General features: G+C 41.2%; 1 protein-coding gene across 2 annotated transcripts; it reads left to right on the top strand.

Moving 5' to 3' along the window:
• Positions 1–219: 219 nt before the first annotated feature.
• Positions 220–23020, top strand: oatx (organic anion transporter X). 2 transcript variants are annotated; one of them, XM_067375597.1, is made up of 10 exons: positions 220–662; positions 2017–2120; positions 3918–4072; positions 7404–7572; positions 14931–15054; positions 15507–15622; positions 15797–16011; positions 17558–17666; positions 22088–22294; positions 22398–23020. In XM_067375597.1, the coding sequence occupies exons 1-10, from the start codon at positions 282–284 to the stop codon at positions 22540–22542; spliced, it is 1725 nt and encodes a 574-aa protein (XP_067231698.1). In that variant the 5' UTR covers positions 220–281; the 3' UTR covers positions 22543–23020. The 2 variants fall into 2 exon arrangements, with proteins under 2 accessions (XP_067231698.1, XP_067231699.1); XM_067375598.1 differs by lacking the exons at positions 220–662; positions 2017–2120 and adding an exon at positions 3091–3442.
• The last annotated feature ends 1092 nt before the right edge of the window (positions 23021–24112 follow it).

Below are 24112 nucleotides of genomic sequence, written 5' to 3'. Positions count from 1 at the left end.
GTGTGTGTGTGTGTGTGTGTGTGTGTGTGTCATGGAGGGGGTGACTTTTAATTCACTTCAGCTCTGTGTTAGTGTGATTTTGTTTGGAAGAATGCTTAGTTTTCAGAATCAGAAAGTCCTTTGGCAACCATTAACCCCAAAATTAATCATTCAAAGTTTTAAATAGCTTTTTTTTGTCGATTTTTGTTGGGTAAGATTAAGAGTTCAGTCGTGGTGAGTTGTGTCAATCTGCTGAGGAAAACTCCTCAGATCTAGAAATATTACGGGAGTCTCGGATCAGGATGGGCTTTGCGGATCTTCTGAATGAAGTTGGCGGGTTTGGACGCTTTCAGCTGATTCATGTCACTCTTCTGTCTGTCCCAGGCCTTCTGATGGCTTGCCAGAATTTACTAAATAACTTTACTGCTGGTGTGCCGGAACATCACTGTCGCATACCGAATATAACGGCTGCACTGAATGAGAGCACAGCATCACTCCTGCGTGCGTTTATCCCACTGGATTCATCGCTGACACTGTCCAAATGCTCTCGGTACACTGATACTCAGTGGCATTTAATCACAGAACAACTGAGTCACAGAAATGCAACTGAACTGCAGACAGAGGGTTGTGCTGATGGCTGGACGTATGACAAGACTGAATTCATCTCATCTATAGTATCAGAAGTAAGTCGCTTCATCAGCTCTGACACAAAATATGTAGTCCTATTTCTCAACATTTTAGGTCAAAATTTATATAGTGGTGTCCACATGTTTTAGGATAAAATAAAGTTATGACATTAAAGTACTAAATAGGCAAAATATTGCAGATTCTGTATATGCAAATTAGTGGCACTGAGGTATGTTAACAAATTTCAGACATTGAGCACAGTCAGATTTAAGTTTTTTTCTATTGCAGCACAAGGTGATCTTTTGGACACTATTTTCAGATCATGCTGGTTAACATGGATCACTAGTTTTAGTCTATGCTTAGAAAAGAAAACACACCAAATACAGAGACATTCTCAAATGAACATGAATTTACTTTTCAACATTTCAGTTGTTACTATGATAATTGAATTTGTAATTTTAATAAGTATCCTCCTGGGATCCAGGAATAGACTTCTGTCCTCTCTAGTGGACATTATATTTTAGTGATTTTCTCTGACATCATACATGTCACAGTTTTAAGTCTGGATGTAAAGATCACATTCAGGGCTTTGCAGAGATACCCAATTTTTAAAGGTTTCGCCATGACAACAACAACTTCTTGGTCTTTAAATATGACTGAAAATGAAAATTTGCATTCTTATGGAAATCTGATTTTTTTGTAATTATCATTTAAATCAGATTTTCAAATTGTTTGTTATAAATCAACATTTCAGGAAAATGTTATGGGGTTTCAAATCAAAATATGACTTTGTGTTTCGAATCAGGACATTGATTTCATACATGTCCACTGTAGAGGACACCAGGACTTAAATCATGATTATCAGGCATTTTAGGAGATACAAGTGAATAGGGAAAGAAATTATATATTAATATTCCTATTAATTATTAGTTATTATTATGAAAATGTTGCCAATTATTACTCCCATTATTACACTTCTATTTTCATTACATGTTGCTCCAAGAACACATTAATATGCAAATTAGATACAGTCTATAGATGCATTGTATTGAATGGGAAAATACATGTATGACTATTTTACCCACATATTGCATAACGTAAAATGGTATATCAATAAATTCCTTTTTATCTTTCATAACATATTTGAGAATCATCTTTATAGAAAGTTTGGTTAAAAACAACAATCCTGAAGCCTAAAAATGCAGGACAAAAACTGGTGAAAAATATGTAGAAGTATAGTTAATGACAAAATGTTTTATTCTCTACAGCATTTTCCATTATCTACAATAACAACAATACTGCTTTTTTTAGTCAATAAAATTAGGTTACACTTGATGCCCCATATCATGTGAGTGAGTCAGGACAACCTTTTTTGTCAAGCACAAAGAGTAACTATTTTCTTTTTCACAGTGGGATTTAGTTTGTACCCTACGTCCACTCAAACAGATGAGCCAGACCATTTACATGGGAGGAGTACTGACAGGTGCCATTATATTTGGAGGGTTATCAGACAGGTAAAGCATCTGTAACTTCCTGTTTACACGGTCACACCTTTGGACAAAACATATTCACATATGATGCCTTTTTGGAAAGTAACAAGATTCAATAAATAGTATACACTATATATACACTGTATACATGTTAGGTTGCCAAACAATGATGAACAAGTGCATTTAAACTCATCTGACCAATCAGAAAAGAACTGATTCAAAAGAATGATTCATTCGCAACTCTATAGTTCTGATTAAACAGCTGATAGAACACACACAGACTCCATGAGACAAGTCTACATGAAATTTAAAGGGCACCTATTATGCAAAATTCACTTTTACATGGTGTTTTACCATAAATGTGTGTTGGCAGTGTGTGAGCAAAACCACCCTAGAATGAGAAAAATCCACCCAGTGTTTTTTTTACAATCTCAATAATTCATAAGCACTGTCTCAGAACGCCCTGTTCTAAGATTGCTCTCACTGTGACGTAGAATTGCGCTAAGCCCCACCCACGTGGTTTGATTGACAATCTGGTTTTGGCATAGACCCCGCCCTCTGTGATCTGTCAACAATCCTCCATTGTTTCAATGACAGCCTGTAATGTCTTCTAAGAAACATAAGTGTTCTGTTGTGGGATGCAATAATGAACATAGTTTTCACTTACTTCCGACATCAGAGCCACTGAAAACGCAGTGGATGAATTTTATTTACGAAGGAAAGGCGCCACTCAAAATCCCAAAATACATTTATGTTTGCGCAAATCTTTTTTTGACTGACTGTTTTGAGAACGAGGGTCAATTCAAAGCAGGTCTTGCTTCAAAGTTAATCCTCAAGTGTGGATCGTTGCCTACTGTTTGCGATCCAACGTCACCTCCAGAAGAAGTAAGTGTATTTAATGTTTTTTGAGCAAATAGTCATTTCAGTCGATGTCAGCCAATTCAATAACAAATGCGTCTAAAGTTGTTGTCGTCATCGTAGAATGTCTGTGTATATAACTTAAACCTTGTTCGTATAGTGTGTATCTAACGTACTTAGCAAACGTTATCACAGTTATTTGTGTTTGTAGTTTCAAAAAATTGCGCGAACGTTATCACAGTGTGTGTGTGTGTGTGTTGCACATCCATAATTGCAAAGGGGACGCGATTAAAACTTTATAAGTACATAAATGTATCAAATAACCATTCAGAGACGTCCTGCTCCATTCTCAATTGTGTTTCTTCTGCCGGAGTCTCTTCATCATCTGGGTCTGATTCCGGTTCAAACATGTACGGCTGAATGCCATACAAAACAGCGGGTCTCTCACTCTCAGCCATTCTGCTTCTACCGACTGTTTATTGCCATAGGTATGCAAGTTACGCCCTCATCCAAAGGCAGGGCGGGGATATGCAGCTCATTTATATTTAAGGTGGTACACACCAAAAGAGCTCTTTTTAAAACAGGCCCCAAAAATGACATTTTCAAATAGTTATAATAAATTAACTGTAGGGTATTTTGTGCTGAAACTTCACAAATACATTCTGGGGAAACCCAAGACCAATATTACATCTTGTAAAAAGGGGCATAATAGGTGCCCTTTAAGTTTTTTGGCTTTTAATATGAATATAATTATAAACCTTGAGGTTATCTATAAACTTGTGTGCGCCAAAACATTGACAAAACACATCTGTTATTACAGCATGAAATCTTCAAATGGATTTTTACCTATGTTTATCTGCACCACATTCCAATTTTTTTACAATTGGATAACTAAACACTACAGTACCATTTTAAACTGGTGAAAGACTCAGCTCTTTATTGTGTGTTTATATTCTCATGTAGGTTTGGGCGAAAGACCATTCTGATTTGGTCATATTTTCAGGTCGCTGTCTTAGGTGCATTCACAGCTCTCTCTCCGTCGTATGTGGTGTACTGCACCTTCAGATTCCTGACAGGAATGTCTGTGTCCGGAGTCATTCTCAATGGCGTCTCACTCAGTGAGTATCTCTTTTCACTGTCATCTAACATCCAATATGCAAAAATGGTTTACAAAGTACAAATGCAAAGAAAATAATCTCTTAATAAATTGAAATGACTTATTTAAATGTGTATGCACTTTAAAGAGCTTTCAGTTGGTACCTGGTCATTGACTCAAGTGATTAGACACTCAGCTTACTAGAGCTCTCCCTTGATTCAGTGCTGTGATGGGATACACCTTTTTCTTCACGCTTTTAAAACCCCCATGCTTAGGCATACAGGTGCTGGTCATATAATTAGAATATCATCAAAAAGTTGATTTATTTCACTAATTCCATTCAAAAAGTTAAACTTGTATATTATATTCATTCATTACACACAGACTGATATATTTCAACTGTTTATTTCTTTTAATTTTGATGATTATAACTGACAACTAAGGAAAATCCCAAATTCAGTATCTCAGAAAATTAGAATATTGTGAAAAGGTTCAATATTGAAGACACCTGGTGCCACACTCTAATCAGATAATTAACTCAAAACACCTGCAAAGGCCTTTAAATGGTCTCTCAGTCTAGTTCTGTAGGCTACACAATCATGGGGAAGACTGCTGACTTGACACTTGTCCAAAAGACGACCATTGACACCTTGCACAAGGAGGGCAAGACACAAAAGGTCATTGCAAAAGAGGCTGGCTGTTCACAGAGCTCTGTGTCCAAGCAAATTAATAGAGAGGCGAAGGGAAGGAAAAGATGTGGTAGAAAAAAGTATACAAACAATAGGGATAACCGCACCCTTGCGAGGATTGTGAAACAAAACCCATTCAAAAATGTGGGGGAGATTCACAAAGAGTGGACTGCAGCTGGAGTCAGTGCTTCAAGAACCACTACGCACAGACGTATGCAAGACATGGGTTTCAGCTGTCGCATTCCTTGTGTCAAGCCACTCTTGAACAGACAGCGTCAGAAGCATCTCGCCTGGGCTAAAGACAAAAAGGACTGGACTGCTGCTGTGTGGTCCAAAGTTATATTCTCTTATGAAAGTAAATTTTGCATTTCCTTTGGAAATCAGGGTCCCAGAGTCTGGAGGAAGAGAGGAGAGGCACACAATCCATGTTGCTGGAGATCCAGTGTAAAGTTTCCACAGTCAGTGATGGTTTGGGGTGCCATGTCATCTGCTGGTGTTGGTCCACTGTGTTTTCTGAGGTCCAAGGTCAACACAGCCGTATACCAGGAAGTTTTAGAGCACTTCATGCTTCCTGCTGCTGACCAACTTTATGGAGATGCAGATTTCATTTTCCAACAGGACTTGGCACCTGCACACAGTGCCAAAGCTACCAGTACCTGGTTTAAGGACCATGGTATCCCTGTTCTTAATTGGCCAGCAAACTCGCCTGACCTTAACCCCATAGAAAATCTATGGGTATTGTGAAGAGGAAGAAGCGATATGCCAGACCCAACAATGCAGAAGAGCTGAAGGCCACTATCAGAGCAACCTGGGCTCTCATAACACCTGAGCAGTGCCACAGACTGATCGACTCCATGCCACGTCCATTGTCTTAAGTAATATTCTAATTTTCTGAGATACTGAATTTGGGATTTTCTTTAGTTGTCAGTTATAATCATCAAAATTAAAAGAAATAAACATTTGAAATATATCAGTCTGTGTGTAATGAATGAATATAATATACAATTCATTTATTAATATATCACTTTTTGAATGGACTTAGTGAAATAAATCAACTTTTTGATGATATTCTAATTATATGACCAGCACCTGTAGTGTTAACCCTAGTATTAGATAATCTTTTACGAGCATTCAGCTAGAACCCGGCCTACCGACTAAGGTCATTAGGTTATTCTGCTGTGGCAGGCTAGGCCTTTCTGCCACTTCTAAAATATCATGCTTCTCAGGGAGCCATGTTACATGTGGTTGTTTTCAGTCCTGATCCTGGGGACCCACCACTCTGCACACTTTTTCATATCTCACTTATTTAACACACCTGATTCGGATCATCATCAGGGGCTGTATTCACAAAACATTTTATCTTACCACTAAGAGTTCTCCTAAATAGCAATAAAAGTTCTTAGCTAAGAGTTTTCTCTTAAAACCTATTCACAAAGCTGCTGAGACAAACTTTTACTAAGGAATAGACTGAAGTCTTAAGCTAAGAGTAAGGGTGGGGTTGACCTCGTTGCTATGGAGTAAACACTCAGTGATTGGCTGATGGGGGAGGAGTCAGCGATTTAATCATAGAAATATTGTAGAATGAGGTGTCATGTTTCCAAATTAAAATAAAGGTTTAAAAATACAAATGTTGTATTATTATTATTGCATTATTAATAGTTTTTTTAATAAAATTGTTGCCATAGTCAAAATAAAATGTTGCCATATTGTTGCCATAAAGGTTTTAAAATGTAGGCTGTCACTAATTCTAGTATATACAGTTAATTGTCCACCTCTTGGATGTCTTCATCTCAAGGGAATGCAGAATTCAAGCAACACATTATATATATAGCAACACATTATATATATATATATATAATATATATATTTTTTTTTTTTATTTATTTTTTTTTTACTCTATTCAGTCATTTGTAAGTATGAACTCATGAAAACCATTGCCACAGATAATCAGACAATATTTATTTATTTATTTATTTGTTAAAGTTTTTTTTTTTTTTTTGGCGTCTCATCGTAGATTCAAATCTATAAATCAAAATGTATTGCATTTATGAAGAAAAGGTTCAGCACCCAAGGCTCTATCGCTATTGCCTCAATGGTGTACAGTGTCTTTGGATGGATTAGGACTGTTTGTGATTTGGTCTTAGGGACTTAGGAGTCCTCTTGAATACTCCTAACGTTTCACAGACTTAGGAGCTAGTTTTAGCGCTAAAATGCTTTGTGAAATACTCTTAGAGCAAAAATTTAGGACTCCTAAAATTAGGACTGACACACCCATTAATTTTAAGAGTTTCTCCTAAATCGGCAAGTTAGGAGCTACTTTTAGCCTTAAGATGTTTTGTGAATACGGCCCCAGATCCATGAACTGAAATGAGTGTGTCAGACAAGAGAGAATTAGAAAATGCACAGAACGGTGGGATCAAAGATCAAGAATGAAAACTGCTGGTTTAAAAGTAATTTAATATCAGAAAATACTATTGATTTGACTGCACTTACACTATCGGATGAAATTAAAACTTGAACTGAATTGAGCTAAATAATGATATTGTCTAATGTAGAGCTGCTTTAGTTGTTTCATAATGGAAGTTTTTTGCTGCTTTATATATTGTATAAAGTGCTATACAAATAAATATGACTTGACTTGACTTGAAATATTTGTGTTCTCAGAGGTGGAGTGGATTCCCACTAAAACTCGGACTCTGGTGGGCACCTTATCATCTTTCTTTTTCACGTTTGGTCAGATGATTTTAGCTGGAGTGGCTTACAGTTTGAAGGACTGGCGTAAAATACAAGTGGCCGTCTGTCTCCCTTTCTTCATCTTCTTTTTATACAGCTGGTGAGAGATTATACAAATTACTTTTGATTTTGAAGAACTTCATAAACCATGACATTCTATATTACTGATGTATGTGACTAACTGGAATTATTGTAACAACCCATGCTCTTTGAAAAAACGTGCCTGTCGTGACATTTCTGCAAAATTATATCATGTTGCTTTTTACACGTTTTGTTATACTGGTTTTTGCATGTATTGCAGCAGTTTGGGAATGTTATGTCCAGTGAGTGGCACCAAAAGGATAATGCTCTATCGCGTTAAAAATGAATAAGTACCACCAACATATAATTAGGAAAATTTGATTTCTCATGTCATGACCCCTTTAACAATATAAATCAACCTTAAAGGGTTAGTTCACCCAAAAATGGAGGCCTCAGTTTCAGATGCCCAGAAAGCTACTAAAGACATTTAAATCAGTTCATGTGACTACAGTGGTTCAGCCTTAATATTATAAAGCGACAAAAATACATTTTGTGTGCCAAAAAACAAAATAATGACTTTATTCAACAATATCTAGTGATGGGCGACCTCAAAAACACTGCTTCATGAAGCTTTACGAATCTTTTGTTTCGAATCAGTGGTTCGGAGCATTTATCAAACTGCCAATTAATGAGGCTTTGTTACATCATAAGTATTTTGAAATGTCAATGGTTCACCACTGGGGGGCATGACTTTGGCAGTTTGATACACACTCCAAACCACTGATTCGAAACAACAGGTCCTTAGGGTCCACTGGCTGGACAAGAAAGTGTGCTTTATCTCTTTTCACCATTGTGGACAAATTCAGCCAAAGACCTCTCTAGCCCACCACTGCCAGCCCCAGTGTTTACCAGTTTATTATAGCTAAATTATCTAACATTAGTTGTACTGAAAAGGGCATATTATCTTGGATGCCACAAGTGAAGAGATGTAAGCATGCCATTTTGGGCTAGCACTACTGAATCTTTTGTGAAAAGGTGGGGCTTTCCAGGAGTGCTGTTAGGCTTGATTGCTTAGGGCTTCTTGGTCAGCCATGTAATATAGTCACATAGCTTTTGCTGTTTACACTATAAGAAAATTCTGTAAAAGTAGGGCCCAGTGTACTTTGTTAATATGAAGGAATTTTCTGTATTTCTGTCATGACAACTCTCAGAGTGTTTGGCATGGTAATGCATATGACAATGTAGATATATTTGGTCTTGGCGGAATAGATCTGCTACGCTGCTGCTGCTTTATTGCTGCTGCTGCTGCTGCAGAGCAAGTACGGGACTTGCTACTGCCAATACATACACGACACACTACTGTAAGCAAGTAATATATAATTACTATATATATATAAGTAATATAGCGTACATGAATAACCGTAGCAGATCTATACACGTGGAGCTGGGGAAGGTGGAGGGTTTCTGAAGCAAGCTGCGCTGCTAAGCAGTGCTGACGCATGCATTTTTCTAAGATTAAGCATGCAAGCTGGCTACTAATACAGCAGGAACCAAACATATGTAACCTATAGATAATGATGTGATAATTAGCAGGTTATCATTAACATTTAAACTGCTTTAAATGTTTTTTTGTTTTTGTTTTTTTTGTTATTTACATTGGTATCATTAGATATTCAGGTAAGATGAAACCCAAAACTTTTAAAAGTATAAACCGGCATTTTCTCTCCAAAAAATCTAGTCGCCAGGAGTGCTGAATGAATCTTGGCAAAGGCTAGGCTGCAAAGGATCCATCCGTTCTATCCCAGTGTTATGACAAAGACACCGGAGGCAGGAATAAAAGCAGTTAAGTTGTTTATTGGGCAAACAGCAGAGCAAAACGGGTGATGTATGAAGTGGTGGAAGATCTCAGAGGTGGAATGAGAGATAATACTGTCCTTGTTGATGTTGCAGATGAATGAAGATGGAGACGCTGGAGAAGGTGGATGGAAACACTCACACACACTGGCAGGTAGACACACGAGGAGACTGGAGACAATGGAGACGAAGGAGATGATGAGGCTGGGTAAGTATCGCTTTGGGAGTCCTTGAGGTAAGTTTACAACTGGTGTAACAAACGAGACCGGACAGTGAGTGTGTGTGAGTGTGGGGTTTAAGTGCTGGTGTTGATGACTGATGTGATGAGCTTCAGGTGGCGGTGATTAGTATGCTGGTGATTGGGTGCGCAGGTACTGAAGTGAGGTGGAACCTGACGTGTCTGTGACAGTACCCCCCCTCCCACGGCCCGCTCCTGAGGGCCGAGGACCCCGACGTCGTGGTGGTCGTCCTCGAGGTCGTGGGGCAGGCCTGTCTGGGTGGTTGGTGTGGAAAGCCTGTAACAGAGCAGGATCAAGGATATCATTCTTGGGGACCCATGAGCGTTCTTCGGGACCGTAGCCTTCCCAGTCCACCAGGTATTCCAAGAGACCACCACGGCGCCGGGAGTCCAGGATCTCTCGTACCACGTAAGCAGTTCCATCGTCCAGGATGAGTGGAAGGGGGGGCTCGGCGGCTGCCACGTCAGGTTCTGTGGAGGGAAGAACAGAAGGGTGGTGAGGTTTTAATAGTGACACGTGGAAGGTGGGATGAATTCTTTTGTACTGTGCAGGGAGTTGTAACCGGTAGGTGACGGGGTTGATCTGTCGCAGGATGGTGAATGGGCCAATGAAGCGGGGACTCAGCTTCTTGCAGGGCAGGCGCATCCTGATGTCCCTGGTGGACAGCCAGACCTTCTGCCCCGATTGGTAGGTTGGAGCGTGGGAGCGCCGAAGGTCGGCTGTCATCTTGCGCCTGCGCAGGGCTCTCTGCAACTGGTGGTGAGCTGAGTCCCATACCCTCTCGCTCTCCCGAAACCAGTAGTCGACGGCAGGAACGTTGGAGGGTTCCCCGTTCCAGGGGAACAGTGGGGGTTGGAAACCGAGTACGCATTGGAAAGGTGTTAATCCAGTGGTGGCTTGACGGAGGGAGTTCTGGGCGTACTCGGCCCAACCCAGGTACTGGTTCCAGGAGTTCTGGTGGCCGTGACAGAAGGTACGCAGGAAGCGGCCGATCTCCTGGATCTTCCGTTCCGTCTGCCCGTTCGACTGAGGATGGTATCCAGACGATAGGCTGACGGTCACACCCAGGAGTGAGAAGAAAGCCTTCCAGACTCGGGAGATAAATTGAGGTCCTCTATCAGAGACAATGTCCTCGGGGATTCCATAATGACGGAAGACATGGTTGAACATTAACTCGGCTGTGGTCATGGCTGTGGGTAGACCTTCCAGGGGAATGAGTCGGCAGGCCTTTGAGAAACGGTCTACGACGACTAGAATGCATGTGTTACCCTCAGACTCTGGGAGGTCGGTGACGAAGTCGACTCCCAGGTGTGACCAGGGCCTCTCAGGAACGGGCAGAGGATGGAGCTTGCCGGTGGGAAGATGGCGTGGGCTCTTGGAGATGTCGCACTCCCTGCAGCCCTGCACGTACCTTCTGACGTCGTTGGCCATGTTTGGCCACCAGAAGCGCTGTTTGAGCAGCGAGAGGGTCTCATTGACCCCCGGGTGACCAGTGCCAAGTGAAGAGTGAACGGAGTGCAGGAGTGGAGTGCGTCGTGTCTGGGTGATGTAACGCAAGCCCTGGGGGCAACCCGGCGGAGTTCGTGAGGAGGCATTGGAGGAGGGGAGTGTCTCTTCTGACCACTCTATGGGGCTCATAAATATGGATTCGGGCAGGATGGTGTCGGGGTCTTCGTTCCTTTCCTCGGGTGCATGGAGACGTGAGAGAGCGTCAGCTTTGAGATTTTTGGAGCCTGGACGTTAGGATATTGTAAAGTTGAATCTTGAAAAGAACATCGCCCATCTGGCTTGGCGAGGGTTGAGTCGTTTGGCAGCCTTTAGGTACTCGAGATTTTTGTGGTCAGTGAGTACCTGGAACGGATGGTTAGCTCCCTCCAGCCAATGCCTCCACTCTTCAAGGGCGAGCTTGACAGCCAGGAGTTCCCGGTCCCCGATGTCGTAATTAACCTCCGCCGGGTTGAGCTTGCGGGAGAAGAAGGCACATGGATGGAGCCTACTTGGATTCCCCTGCTGCTGTGATAGGACCGCTCCCACTCCGGTGGTGGAGGCGTCCACCTCAACGACGAATGGCAGGTCTGGATTGGGGTGGACGAGGAGGGGAGCGGTGGTGAAGGCTTTCTTGAGGTGTTCAAAAGCTTCGTTGGCAGGTTGGGACCAGGACAGAAACTTGGGCTGATGACGGAGTAGGTTGGTGAGTGGACTGACGATGGTGCTGTAGTTCTTGATGAAACGGCGGTAAAATTTAGAGAAACCTAGGAAGCGTTGGAGTTCTTTTATGGTACTTGGGGTTGGCCAGTTCTGGATGGCGGAAAGATTCCCCTCATCCATCCAGATGCCACTGTGATCTATCACGTATCCCAGGAAGTGGACAGAGGGCTGATGGAATGAGCACTTCTCTGCTTTCAGGAATAGATGGAACTGCCGTAAGCGTTGGAGGACCTCCGCAACGTGGTGGCGATGTTCGGCCAGGCTCCGGGAGTAAATAAGGATGTCATCTATATACACTAGGACGGACTTGTGGAGGAACTCCCGGAGCACCTCATGGATGAAGTCCTGGAATACGGAGGGGGCGTTGACCAGGCCATACGGCATAACGAGGTACTCGTAGTGGCCGGTGGGCGTGACGAAGGCGGTCTTCCACTCGTCCCCCTCGCGTATCCAGATGAGGTTATACGCGCTGCGGAGGTCCAGCTTCGTGAACAGTGGCACCACGGAGGTGTTCCAGGGCCGCTGGGACGAGGGGAAGTGGGTACCTGAATTTGACGGTTATCTTGTTTAAGGAGCGATAATCGATGCAGGGCCGCAAGCCTCCGTCCTTCTTGGCCACGAAGAAGAAGCTTGAAGCAGCAGGGGAAGTAGACTGGCGGATGTATCCTTGGTTAAGGGCCTCTTTGATATATTCCTCCATGGCCTTCTCCTCCGGTACTGACAGGGGGTATATGCGTCCCCTAGGCACCGGTTCACCCGGCAACAGATCGATGGCGCAGTCCCATGGCCGGTGTGGAGGAAGCTTGGAGGCGCGTTGCGGGCAGAAGACGTCACTGAAGTGGGCATAATTGGGTGGAATGTCGACGGAGCGCTTATCCACAGGACTTTCGATGGAGGTTGCGTTAATGGAGAGGTCTTTGGAGAGAGGAGATCTTGGAGTAGGAAGGTCTGGGAAGCAGCTGTAGAAGCAGTGGTCGCCCCACTTCAGGACTTCGCCCGTGCGCCAGGAGATGGTGGGGTTGTGTTGTTCCAACCATGGACGCCCTAGAACCACATCAGCGGTGGATTCCTCCAGAACCAGCAGATGGATGTTCTCAGTGTGGAAGATACCCACTTGCAGCTGAAGCGGTCCAGTCATCCGTCGGATCATCCTTCGGCTCAGGGGTTTGCCCGTGATGGAGTGGACCTTGTAAACATTCGGAGAAGGCGAGGTCTTGAGCCCGAGGTGTCGACAGAGGGCGCCGGAGATGAAATTTCCTGCTGACCCTGAATCGAGGAGCGCCACCACTGAAATAGAAGCATTAGCCGCAGTAAGGTTTACTACAGTAGTGAGTGGTTTCATTTTTTGGATTGAGGGAATGATGGCACTCACCACGGGTCGAGGAGGACGAATTGGGCATGTGGAGATTACATGCCCAGGGGAACCACAATATAGGCATAGATTCAGGGTCAGCCGTCTCTGTCTTTCTGTAGAAGATAAGCGGGAGTTATCCACTTGCATTGGTTCACTTGCTGGTTCTGGGGAGCTGACGGGTTCGAACCGACGGAGGAGTGTGGTGGTTGGTGGCTGGCTCTGGTGCTCTAGGAGGCACGACTGCATACGAGAACCCACGCGGATGGCGAGTTGGATGAAGCGTTCGAGTCCTAGGGAGTCCTCGTATGCAGCGAGATGCAACCGCACGTTGGGCTCCAGCCCTTGTCGAAAGGTGGTGATGAGGGCTTGTTCGTTCCAACCACTGGTTGCGGCTAGCGTTCGAAACTGCAAGGCATAATCATTAACACTCTTATTTCCTTGTTTATGGTTGTACAATTTCTCACCAGTAGACGAGTCGGTTAGGGGTTTTCCGAAGACTTCTCTGAAGTGAGAGACGAATGCAGGGTATGATTTAACGACAGAGCTTCTTTGAGTCCAGAGAGAATCCGCCCATAGAAGGGCCTTACCTTGCAGTTGTGATATTATAAACGCTATTTTAGCCGTGTCGGTGGGGTAGAGGTGCGGTTGCATCTCCAGAACCAACTCACACTGCAGAAGGAATCCGCTGCATTCCTCCGCCGATCCAGAGTAGGGCGCCGGTTTGGCCATGGGACTGGCGGTGAAGACTGGAGAAGCAGCCGTGGCAGTGGATGCGGAAGCGGCAGCGGCGGTGGGTGCTGGTGATGGTGATGGTGGTTGTGAGGTGAGTGCTCGACGTAAAACGTCCACGAGCTCCTGAAAGGGGTCCTGTTGGCTCATGCTGATGCTTAGCTGTTATGGTCCGGTCTTCTGTTATGACAGAGACACCGGAGGCAGGAATAAAAGCAGTTAAGTTGTTTATTGGGCAAACAGCAGAGCAAAACGGGTGATGTATGAAGTGGCGGAAGATCTCAGAGGTGGAATGAGAGATAATACTGTCCTTGTTGATGTTGCAGATGAATGAAGATGGAGACGCTGGAGAAGGTGGATGGAAACACTCACACACACTGGCAGGTAGACACACGAGGAGACTGGAGACAATGGAGACGAAGGAGATGATGAGGCTGGGTAAGTATCGCTTTGGGAGTCCTTGAGGTAAGTTTACAACTGGTGTAACACAAACGAGACCGGACAGTGAGTGTGTGTGAGTGTGGGGTTTAAGTGCTGGTGTTGATGACTGATGTGATGAGCTTCAGGTGGCGGTGATTAGTATGCTGGTGATTGGGTGCGCGGGTACTGAAGTGAGGTGGAACCTGACGTGTCTGTGACACCCAGGAAAAAAATTATGCGTTTGTAGGCTGCATTCGAATTGGGATGTTTTTTGTTGTGCCACTGTGACGCATTCATACTTCAAAGGATGCAGCTTCTGAATTGGGAGCTCTTTCCTGATGAGCTGATGATCTGAATCAGGTTTAATAAATTAGGGAGGCATACAAAGTGTGCAACACGATGGGTCCCCAGGACCAGGATTGAAAACCACTGGCCTAATTACAATGCTAAGTACAGAGGCCATCTTTAAACATGAACTTTTTGTCATTTTTCAGCCTGTACAGAAAATGACAGTGTGTTTGTGTTGATTCTGAATATTATTCTGAAAGGTCTGTTTAAAATGTATATAGACCAATTAGAACTATATAAATGCAGCATACATTAAATAACTGCAAAAATGTCTCCATGTCAAAGGTGGTTCTCTGAATCTGCTCGCTGGCTGGTGCTGAATGGCCGTTCTGAGGAGGCACTGAAGCATCTCCACCACGTAGCTAAAATGAATGGCAAGCCTGAGATGACAGAGAAGATCACATTAGAGGTTTCACATCAGCTTTCGTGTCATATACACTACTTTTTGAAAGTTTGGGGTCGTTATTTTATTAATTGATATTTAATCCTTTGATCAAAGCTGAATTTTTTTTACTCCAGTTTTAATTCTAATATGCTGGTTTGGTGCTTTTATTATTATTATTATTATTATTATTACAGTTGAAAAAGGTTGTTCTGCTTAGAATTTTTGTGGAAACTGATACATTTCTTTCAGGATTCTATGAAAAATAAAAAGTTCAATAGTTTGATGAATGTAAAGTTCAAATTTATTTAACAGATTATCTGTAACAATGTAAGTATTTACTGTCACTTTTGATCAGTTTAATGCGTCCTTGCTAAAGATGTTTCATTATGTAATAAATAAACAAATAAAGAAATAAAAACTGACTCAGACTTTTGAACAATAATGCATGTGTGCTTCATGTATGTGCTTATGTTTAGGTTCTGGAGTCACACATGCAAAAAGAAGTTCAGTCTAGTAAGAACACTCATTCTGCGCTTGATCTCCTGAGAACACCAACCATGAGGAAGATATCCATGTGCCTTATGGTCGTCTGGTAAGAATCAATTTGAAATGTCAATGTTTCAATGTCTGTACTATGCAAGAAACCTGGATGGTGGTTCTCTTATAAATAAATATATTTTAAACATATTTATTTATAAGAGAATATTAAACATACATTAACTATATAAAGATCAATAAATAAAATGTCTGCTGTTATTCCTAACAGGTTTTCAACTAGTTTTGCATATTATGGACTGGCCATGGACCTGCAGAAATTTGGGGTGAACATCTATTTAATGCAGATCATCTTTGGGGCGGTAGATTTTCCCGCTAAACTGATTGCTCTTCTGATGTTGAGCTTTCTGGGCCGACGTTTGACCCAGGGCATGTGTCTCCTTGTGTCAGCATCTGTAATATTTTCCAACATTTTTGTTCCTAAAGGTAAGACAATAACTCTATTATGATGCCATTGAAGCTACAGTCATTCACTTAAGGCTAATCACCTAATGTGATGACACTGATTTTATAAATGATAAATATAACATTTAATAAACCCTGCTCCTGGAGGGCTACCTGCCCAGACATTGTTGGCTGTGGTTATCAAGTAATCCTGAGCACCTTAACCAAAGACTATAGAATAACACAAGACGTGTCACTCGTATTGTTTTGAATGGGAGAAAGTGAAACGCAATATGGCGGAATAAGTCCCGCCTTCTAAATAAGAGCCAATCGACGACTGGTAAAGTCTTCGCGTCACTTCAGCGGCCGTTAGAATCATCGGTTTCTATAGAAACAGTCAGACATTTAGGTCTGCGCATGCGCATTAGCTTGATCCAGCCTGAAAAATACATTTTTTTTTTTTGTCATGATTCGAGCGTTTAGAAACTATATTTATGAGTCGGATGTTGTTAGATTTCATTGGTGATTTCAAATATGAAATTTAATCATAAGGTTGACAAACAGTTTTGGAGAATTTGATGTTTCCCCATTCAAAGAGATAGGGCATGATGCCCAGGATGCCCGAGAGGCGTTTCAAAGATGGCCGCCGAGTGAAATGACTTGTCTTAAAGGGACTTTGCCTTAAACCTCTGGTGCCTGTCAGTCATTTTTGAACAAAAATATCAACATTTTGTTTTTTTAGAATTTATAACTGGTTTTGGCACTTGCCTTGTAAAAACGCACACACACACACACAAATTTTGTTGCACAACTTGTTTAGATTTATCGCTTTGATTTTCTTGCATGTTTTGGGAAATATATTTCAAATAAAAAATTGAAAATAGTATTATTTGATAATAATAAACTTTTTTTCATTTCAGCAATAATCTGCCAAGTGCCTTCTGTAAAAAAGAGACCAAATTTAAGTCTGTGCTCCAAAGCATTCATTATTTACTTTATATTTAATTTTCTGGCCCATGCAAAAGTTTTAACAGGCTTTAAATGGATTATAACAACTGCATAAATATAATTTTGTACCATAAAATACTATAAAAATACTAAATATTAAATAAAAACATTATTGAACTAAAATATAGTACATTTATTTCATTGAAATAAATAAAAAATCTGTAATTTTTGACCGCCATGCAAGGAGCACTAGAGGGTTAATTAGGTTGTTCAGGTGTGTCTGATTATGGTTGGAGCTAAACTCTGCATAATGTAATGTTCATAATTGATTTTTTTATGTAATGTTACTTAATTATTAATAAAAGTTATTATACAGTGATACCTACATTGGTCAGCCACAACATTACAACCACTGACTGGTGAAGTGAATAACATATCATTGCACCTGTCAAAGATATATTATGCAGCAAGTGAACAGTCACTTCTTGAATTTCATGTGTTGGAAGCGAAAGAAATGGGCAAGAAAAAAGATCTGAGTGGCTTTGACACGGACCAAATATCCTTTTCCAGCATGAACGGGGTCATCATTAATTTAAAATCATTAATTTATACTGACGAATTAAGCTGTTTGTCATTGCAGATATGCAGATCACAAGGACAGCGCTTGCCGTTATTGGGAAGGGCTTCACGTCAGCGTCCTTTACTTGTGTCTACCTATTTACTGGAGAGCTTTACCCTACTGTAATCAGGTAAGAATAAACATAAAGTATAGAATCTGTCTAAAGCAGCTAAATGTTACAGTTCTGTTTAAACCATTAAGCTATAAGGCATTTATGTACAATATAGTACCATGGAATCGTGCACCATAATACCATTGTATATGAATATAGTGGGCTATTCATTCAGAATCATGGTATTATTATCTTTTGTATAATGGAATGTACAGTACATGGATTTTATAGTACTAAATATAAGTGCCACAGTATAGTAAAATATATAACTGCAAGCATCAGTTACAGGGCCAAGCACACTATTGGCAAAATGTTTGATTAAATATAGCATTCTGATGATGATTTAGGCGAGGTGGTTTAAAAATCCATAAGCATTTCTAATGTTATAAAATATCTTTCTACTTTTGATCAGTTGATACCGTATTGAGGCACACATCAATGATTTAAGAGCTTTCGAAAGTATGCTTTCAGAAATTCAAAATGGTGGACAGGCTCTATGGTGCAGCTAGGTAAGATTGTACATAGCTGTAGCAAGTTTTGTAATAAGGAAGGAAGAAGACAGGGTCGGCTGACTAAGGCTTGTGTGTTTATTAATTTTTCTCAGGTCAATAACTCAAACTCACACTTTCAGCACTTCTTCACTGAAGAAAATTATTAACGCTACACTTTTGTTTTTGCCCCCATTTTTCATGAGCTGAACTCAAAGATCTAAGACTTTTTCTATGTACACAAAAGGCCTTTTTCTCTCAAATATTGTTCACAAATCTGTCTAAATCTGTGTTGGTGAACACTTCTCGTTTGCCGAGATAATCCATCCACCTTACAGGTGTGGCATATAAAGATGCTGATTAGACAGCATGATTATTGCACAGGTGTGCCTTAGGGTGGCCACAATAAAAGGCCACTCTAAAATGTGCAATTTTATCACACGGCACAATGCCACAGATGTCACAAGTTTTGAGGGAGCGTGCAATTGACATACTGACTGCAGGAATGTCCACCAGAGCTGTTGCCTGTGAATTAAATGTTTATTTCTGTACCATAAGCCGTCTCCAAAGGTGTTTCAGAGAATTTGGCAGTACATCCAACCGGCCTTACAACTGCAGACCACATGTAACCACACCAGGCCAGGACCTCCACATCCAGCATCTTCACTTCCAAGATTGTCTGAGACCAGCCACCCGGACAGCTGCTGCAACAATCGGTTTGAATAACCAAAGAATTTCTGCACAAATTGTCAGACCGTCTCAGGGAAGCTCATCTGCATGCTCGTCGTCCTCATCGGGTTCTCGACCTGACTGCAGTTCGTCGTCGTAACCGACTTGAGTGTGAAAATGCTCACATTCCATGGCGTCTGGCACTTTGGAGAGGTGTTCTCTTCACGGATGAATCCCGGTTTTCACTGTACAGGGCAGATGGCAGACAGTGCGTATGGTGTCGTGTGGGTGAGCGGTTTGCTGATGTCAACGTTATGGATCGAGTGGCCCATGGTGGCGGTGGGGCTATGGTATGGACAGGCATATGTTATGGACAACGAACACAGGTGCATTTTACTGATGGCATTTTGAATGCACAGAGATACCGTGACGAGATCCTTGTTGTGCCATTCATCCACGACCATCACCTCATGTTGCAGCATTATAATGCATGGCCCCATGTTGCAAGGATCTGTACACAATTCCTGGAAGCTGAAAACATCCCAGTTTTTGCATGGCCAACATACTCACCGGACATGTCACCCATTGAGCATGATTGGGATGCTCTGGATCGGCGTATATGACAGTGTGTTTCAATTTCTGCCAATATCCAGCAACTTCGCACAGCCATTGAAAAGGAGTGGACCAACATTCCACAGGCCACAATCAACAACCTGATCAATTCTATGCAAAGGAGATGTGTTGCACTGTGTGAGGCAAATGGTGGTCACACCAGATACTGACTGGTTTTCGGACCCCTCCAATACAGTAAAGCTGCACATTTTAGAGTGGCCTTTTATTGTGGCCAGCCTAAGGCACACCTGTGCAATAATCATGCTGTCTAATCAGCATTTTGATATGCAACACCTGTGAGGTGGATGGATTATCTCGGCAAAGGAGAAGTGCTCACTAACACAGATTTAGACAGATTTGTGAACAATATTTGAGAGAAACAGACCTATTGTGTACATAGAAAAAGTCAGCTCATGAAAAATGGGGGCAAAAACAAAAGTGTTGCATTTATAATTTTATTCAGTATATAAACATTCTCTTTGCCTTGGTCAAAATACCAGCGGCTCAGCTTCACAGCTGGAAACAGACACATAGCACACAAGTCCTCTGTCCACTCTCTCACATTCTCTTCCAGTTTCCCAGCGGCTTTATCCGGTCTCTCCACACCAATTACTGCAACGAAACACAGGTGTTTATCAAGCTGCACTTGACCTACTTACGGCCTGCTTGTCTCCCGTCTCTCTCTCCTACTACTCCGCTGAACCACGTCCCCCTCACCCCCCTCAGCCCCTGGTCTCAATGTGGTGCTTCACTGATTCCACCACACTCCATTTTTAAGGAGGTAGAGGTGGTATAGGGTGAATTGAGGTTGATTGAGACACCTTTTCCCAGTCATCTCAATTCACCCTACTTGACGTGCCTCTCTCCTGTCTGTCCGGTTAACCTCATAATCAAGATCCCTGACCATGTGACCTCAAAGGTCCGTCCTCCCAAGCTTCTTTCAGCATATCCAGGACCCCGCGGGGCCGACGTCTATAGAGAAGCTCAAAGGGGAAAAACCCTGTGGAGGCTTGCGGGACACAGCAAACAAGAGGGGCTCCAGCCATTTATCCCAATTTCTGTTCTCGTGAAAGAACTTCTGAATCATGGTTTTCAATTTGCGATTAAATCATTCCACCAGACCGTCTGTTTGTGGGTAATAAATGCTGGTGCAAACCGATTTAATGCCCAAAGATTTGAAAAGTTTACGTAATGTACGTGACATGAACGCCATGCCCTGATGAGTTAGAATCTCTTTTGGGATTCCTACTTGGGAGATTTTATAAAACAGCTTTTTTGGCTGAATCAGGCTTTAATAGTTTGAGGTTTGGTTACATCCTGAATCAGTTATCAAGTAGAAACCAGCTTGATCAGGGGCAGCATGTGGAGAGTCCAGGACCCGAATCAGGGTCCCCACCTCCATTATTGGACACTTGTCAACAAAATGCCCTGGCTCCCCGCAACAGCAACAGGCCGGCCCATACTTCCCGGCTGCCTAGTAGGAGGAAGTGAGTTGACGTTGAGCCCGTACTGGCCGACAGCCGAAAACTGTAATAAAATTGCAAATTGCAAATTGCAAAAAAAAAAAAAAAAAGAAAGAAAGTTGAGCTTGCACAGCATTGCTTTGTGTACTAGAGTACTGCTGTATTTCTTCTGTTCCAAAAACACCACGTACAGTCAAAGAGTGAACTTGCATTTTTATTCAGCCCATCTGCTACTTTTGTTCAGATCAATGTTGAAATCAGACCAAATTTTTAGCGCAGTGTTGTCAAATTTAACTGGTAAATGGAAAAGAACCTAATGTGCTTTCTAAAAATAAAAACAATTCTGATAATAAGGTATTTAGAATTATTCACGTATTTTGGATTGCCTACGATAACACAGTGCATGACACTGACACTGTTGTTTGGCACAGCGCCTTCTGAATTAAACTGATAAGAGTCAAGTCAAGTCACCTTTATTTATATAGCACTTTTTACAATGCAGATTGTGTCAAAGCAGCTTTACATTGATAACTGGTACATAATTTGGCTGCACAGCAGCTCTTAAACAATAGTGTCACTGCAGGCAAATCAGAAGCACTGTTGAATAAATGTCAAGAATACTACTGAATATCAAATGTCAAGTCGAGTGTCAAGTGTCCCCCACTAAGCAAGCCAAAGGCGACAGCGGCAAGGAACCCAAACTCCACAACTCCATAAGACACAATGCAGCAATCACCATTTCTAGAATATATTTTTAAAAAGCATCACTTACCCTTATCTTGCTCACTTTCTTTCTTCTATTCACCAGATTGATAGTGCCGCCTCTTCATTTTCAAACATTAACACACGATTGACACAAGCAAACTTTATCAAAGTTATTATTACCAAGCATTGTTGTCTGAACCCCTGGTATGGTGCCCTTTGGTGGCCACGGGGCCCCTATGCAACCACTTAAAGTGGTACCAGAAGGAGAACATAAACTCTGATACAACAAGCTGAATGAGAGAAAGCAAGACATGATAAAAAAAAAAAAAAAAAAAAAAAAAAAAAATCACAAGTCACCAAGGGGCATCATCCATTAGAGTAAGTGGAGAATAGTAATGCTCACTTTTACATTAATTTTATTCCATAGTGTAAGTTGAGCAACCAACCACCAAAGCTCATGCAGCCTCTTCATTATTACTCTAGTTTTCATGTTTTTCCACAGGCAGACTGGCATGGGCTTTGTCTCTACTATGTCCAGAATAGGTTCCATGGCCGCCCCTGCAGTCCTGATCTTGGATGAGATCCTGCCGGCTCTGCCTAGCATTATATATGGAGGATCCGCTGTTGTTGCTGGTTTAATAGCATTTTTGCTTCCAGAAACCCTCAACATTCCTCTGCCTGATACCATTGAAGATGTAGAGGAGAAATGGTAATTCTTGATAATAAACCATGTCATGTGATTACTAGGTTTCCGTTTCAGCATCGGTTTCACAATTTCATTAAACACTGTACTCTACATTTCACTTGTACAGGGAAAAGAAAAAACAAAGTATTCAGGAACAGACGCAGAGTGAATCGTTGGTCTTACAGGATATCAAACAAGGTGGAGGAACATTTGAAGAGAACAAGTCTGCTCACCTCTGTCCACTGTCAGAAACTCCAGTTGAAATAAAATAATTGTTATTACACACTGAGACAAACATTCAGAGACTGTTGATGTTGGCTGCCTCAATCTAGACCAAAAAAAACTGGACATCATTTTTTTATTTTTTTTATTCGTAAAGTAAAATAAGAGAGGACTTCTGATTTCAAGCAGCTGATTGCTTTAAAAGTGAAGTGATGTATACGTTACATAATGCACTCACTGTTAATCTCCAAAAGTGTATAAGTAGTTTATACAACACAAGCTGTATATTGCGTGACAAAACAAATTTGAGTCATTATTCACCTCATAATCTTGAATTATTTTCTTTTTTCCTTTCATGACATTGTTGAAAAATCACTAGGCATGAGAAGTTCAAATTAAAGCGAGATTTCAGATTTTTAAAGGCACAGCTAAATGAGAAGTATTTTGTGCTACTATACAGTAAGGCAGTTGTGTTCAGTAATACCTTCTGGATGATTATTTAAAATGTAAGTAATGAGAAATGTTCAGTCATTTAACCATGTAAAACTTATAATGCAGAATGATTCTGCTTTTATTGTAATAACTAAATGTTGGTAACTGTTTACAATAAAACTCAGTTCATTAGCTAATGCGTTATCATGAACTAAATTAGTGGAGACCCGGGATGGTAGTAACACTTTTTGTTGGAGTGTCAGTAAATCAGTGGTTGTTTAAGCTAGATCTCTCAAACTTTGGTACACAGTAGCCACATTAGTCTACTACAAATAAAACTCACATGGACGTGTACTACACAATCACAGATTACGTGAGTTAATGTCAAATACAACGGGATCCGTTGTTACAATCTACCCATTACTGGGGTGAGTTGTAACACAGGCTGGGGATAGATGTAACAATGAGAGGTAGTTTGCTGAAAATAAGATCCACACTATCTAATTTATGCAAGAACTTTATTGAAGAACAAAGAATAATCACTTTTGAATAAAGTGAATAATTTAAAGTGACAAAAAAAATCATATTATATTTCTTTTAGAACTTTAAATTTAGCACAAAAACAACTGTGGTGCCTATGAATGTGTACTGTATTCCTGTCAAATAAGGGTTCATTCACTAGCTATGTTGCCATTAGCTTATTTATATGTGGATTTTGCAATATCACATTACGAACACTGGATGGAAACTCCAAGATGAAGAAACACATCACTTCTAAAAATGTGCACAAAAACAAAACAAACAAAAAACTAATGTTCCCAAGTGATGTTTTTATCTGATAAGACAACTAAGATGAAAACACATTTAACACATAAATAAAAAAAAATAAAAAAAAGAGGATGTTACTGAAAACTGGAGTCATTGGAATCATCACAAATGGGTTGTTTGTAACATTTTTGACCTGTTAACCCATCCCAAACAGCCATAACAAAGCTAACTCTTTTAGCATGTGGGTTTGAAGTAAGGTTAAGCATCAAATTAAACTAGAGAAAGTGCTACTTTAGGTTATGTATGTCAAATAATTGTATGTCCTATACACTGATTGCTAGGCAAAAAAAAAATAACTTTTATAAAAAAAACTGACTTACTGACTTTTCTGAAAATCTTTTTTTTTTTTTTTTTTTTTTG

The sequence above is a fragment of the Chanodichthys erythropterus genome, chromosome 22 (genome assembly GCF_024489055.1).
Source record: "Chanodichthys erythropterus isolate Z2021 chromosome 22, ASM2448905v1, whole genome shotgun sequence".
In the NCBI taxonomy this organism is placed as follows: domain Eukaryota; kingdom Metazoa; phylum Chordata; class Actinopteri; order Cypriniformes; family Xenocyprididae; genus Chanodichthys; species Chanodichthys erythropterus.
The sequence above is the reverse complement of the archived record's forward strand: the minus strand, read 5'-3'. Positions and strand labels throughout refer to the sequence as shown.

Excerpts from the sequence above, each read along its gene's own strand:
- oatx (XM_067375597.1), top strand. The coding sequence starts at position 282 with ATGGGCTTTGCGGATCTTCTGAATGAAGTTGGCGGGTTTGGACGCTTT. Across the intron at positions 7,573-14,930 it reads ATCTTCTTTTTATACAGCTG|GTGGTTCTCTGAATCTGCTC; the intron begins GTGAGAGATTAT and ends TCCATGTCAAAG. Across the intron at positions 16,012-17,557 it reads CAACATTTTTGTTCCTAAAG|ATATGCAGATCACAAGGACA; the intron begins GTAAGACAATAA and ends TTGTCATTGCAG.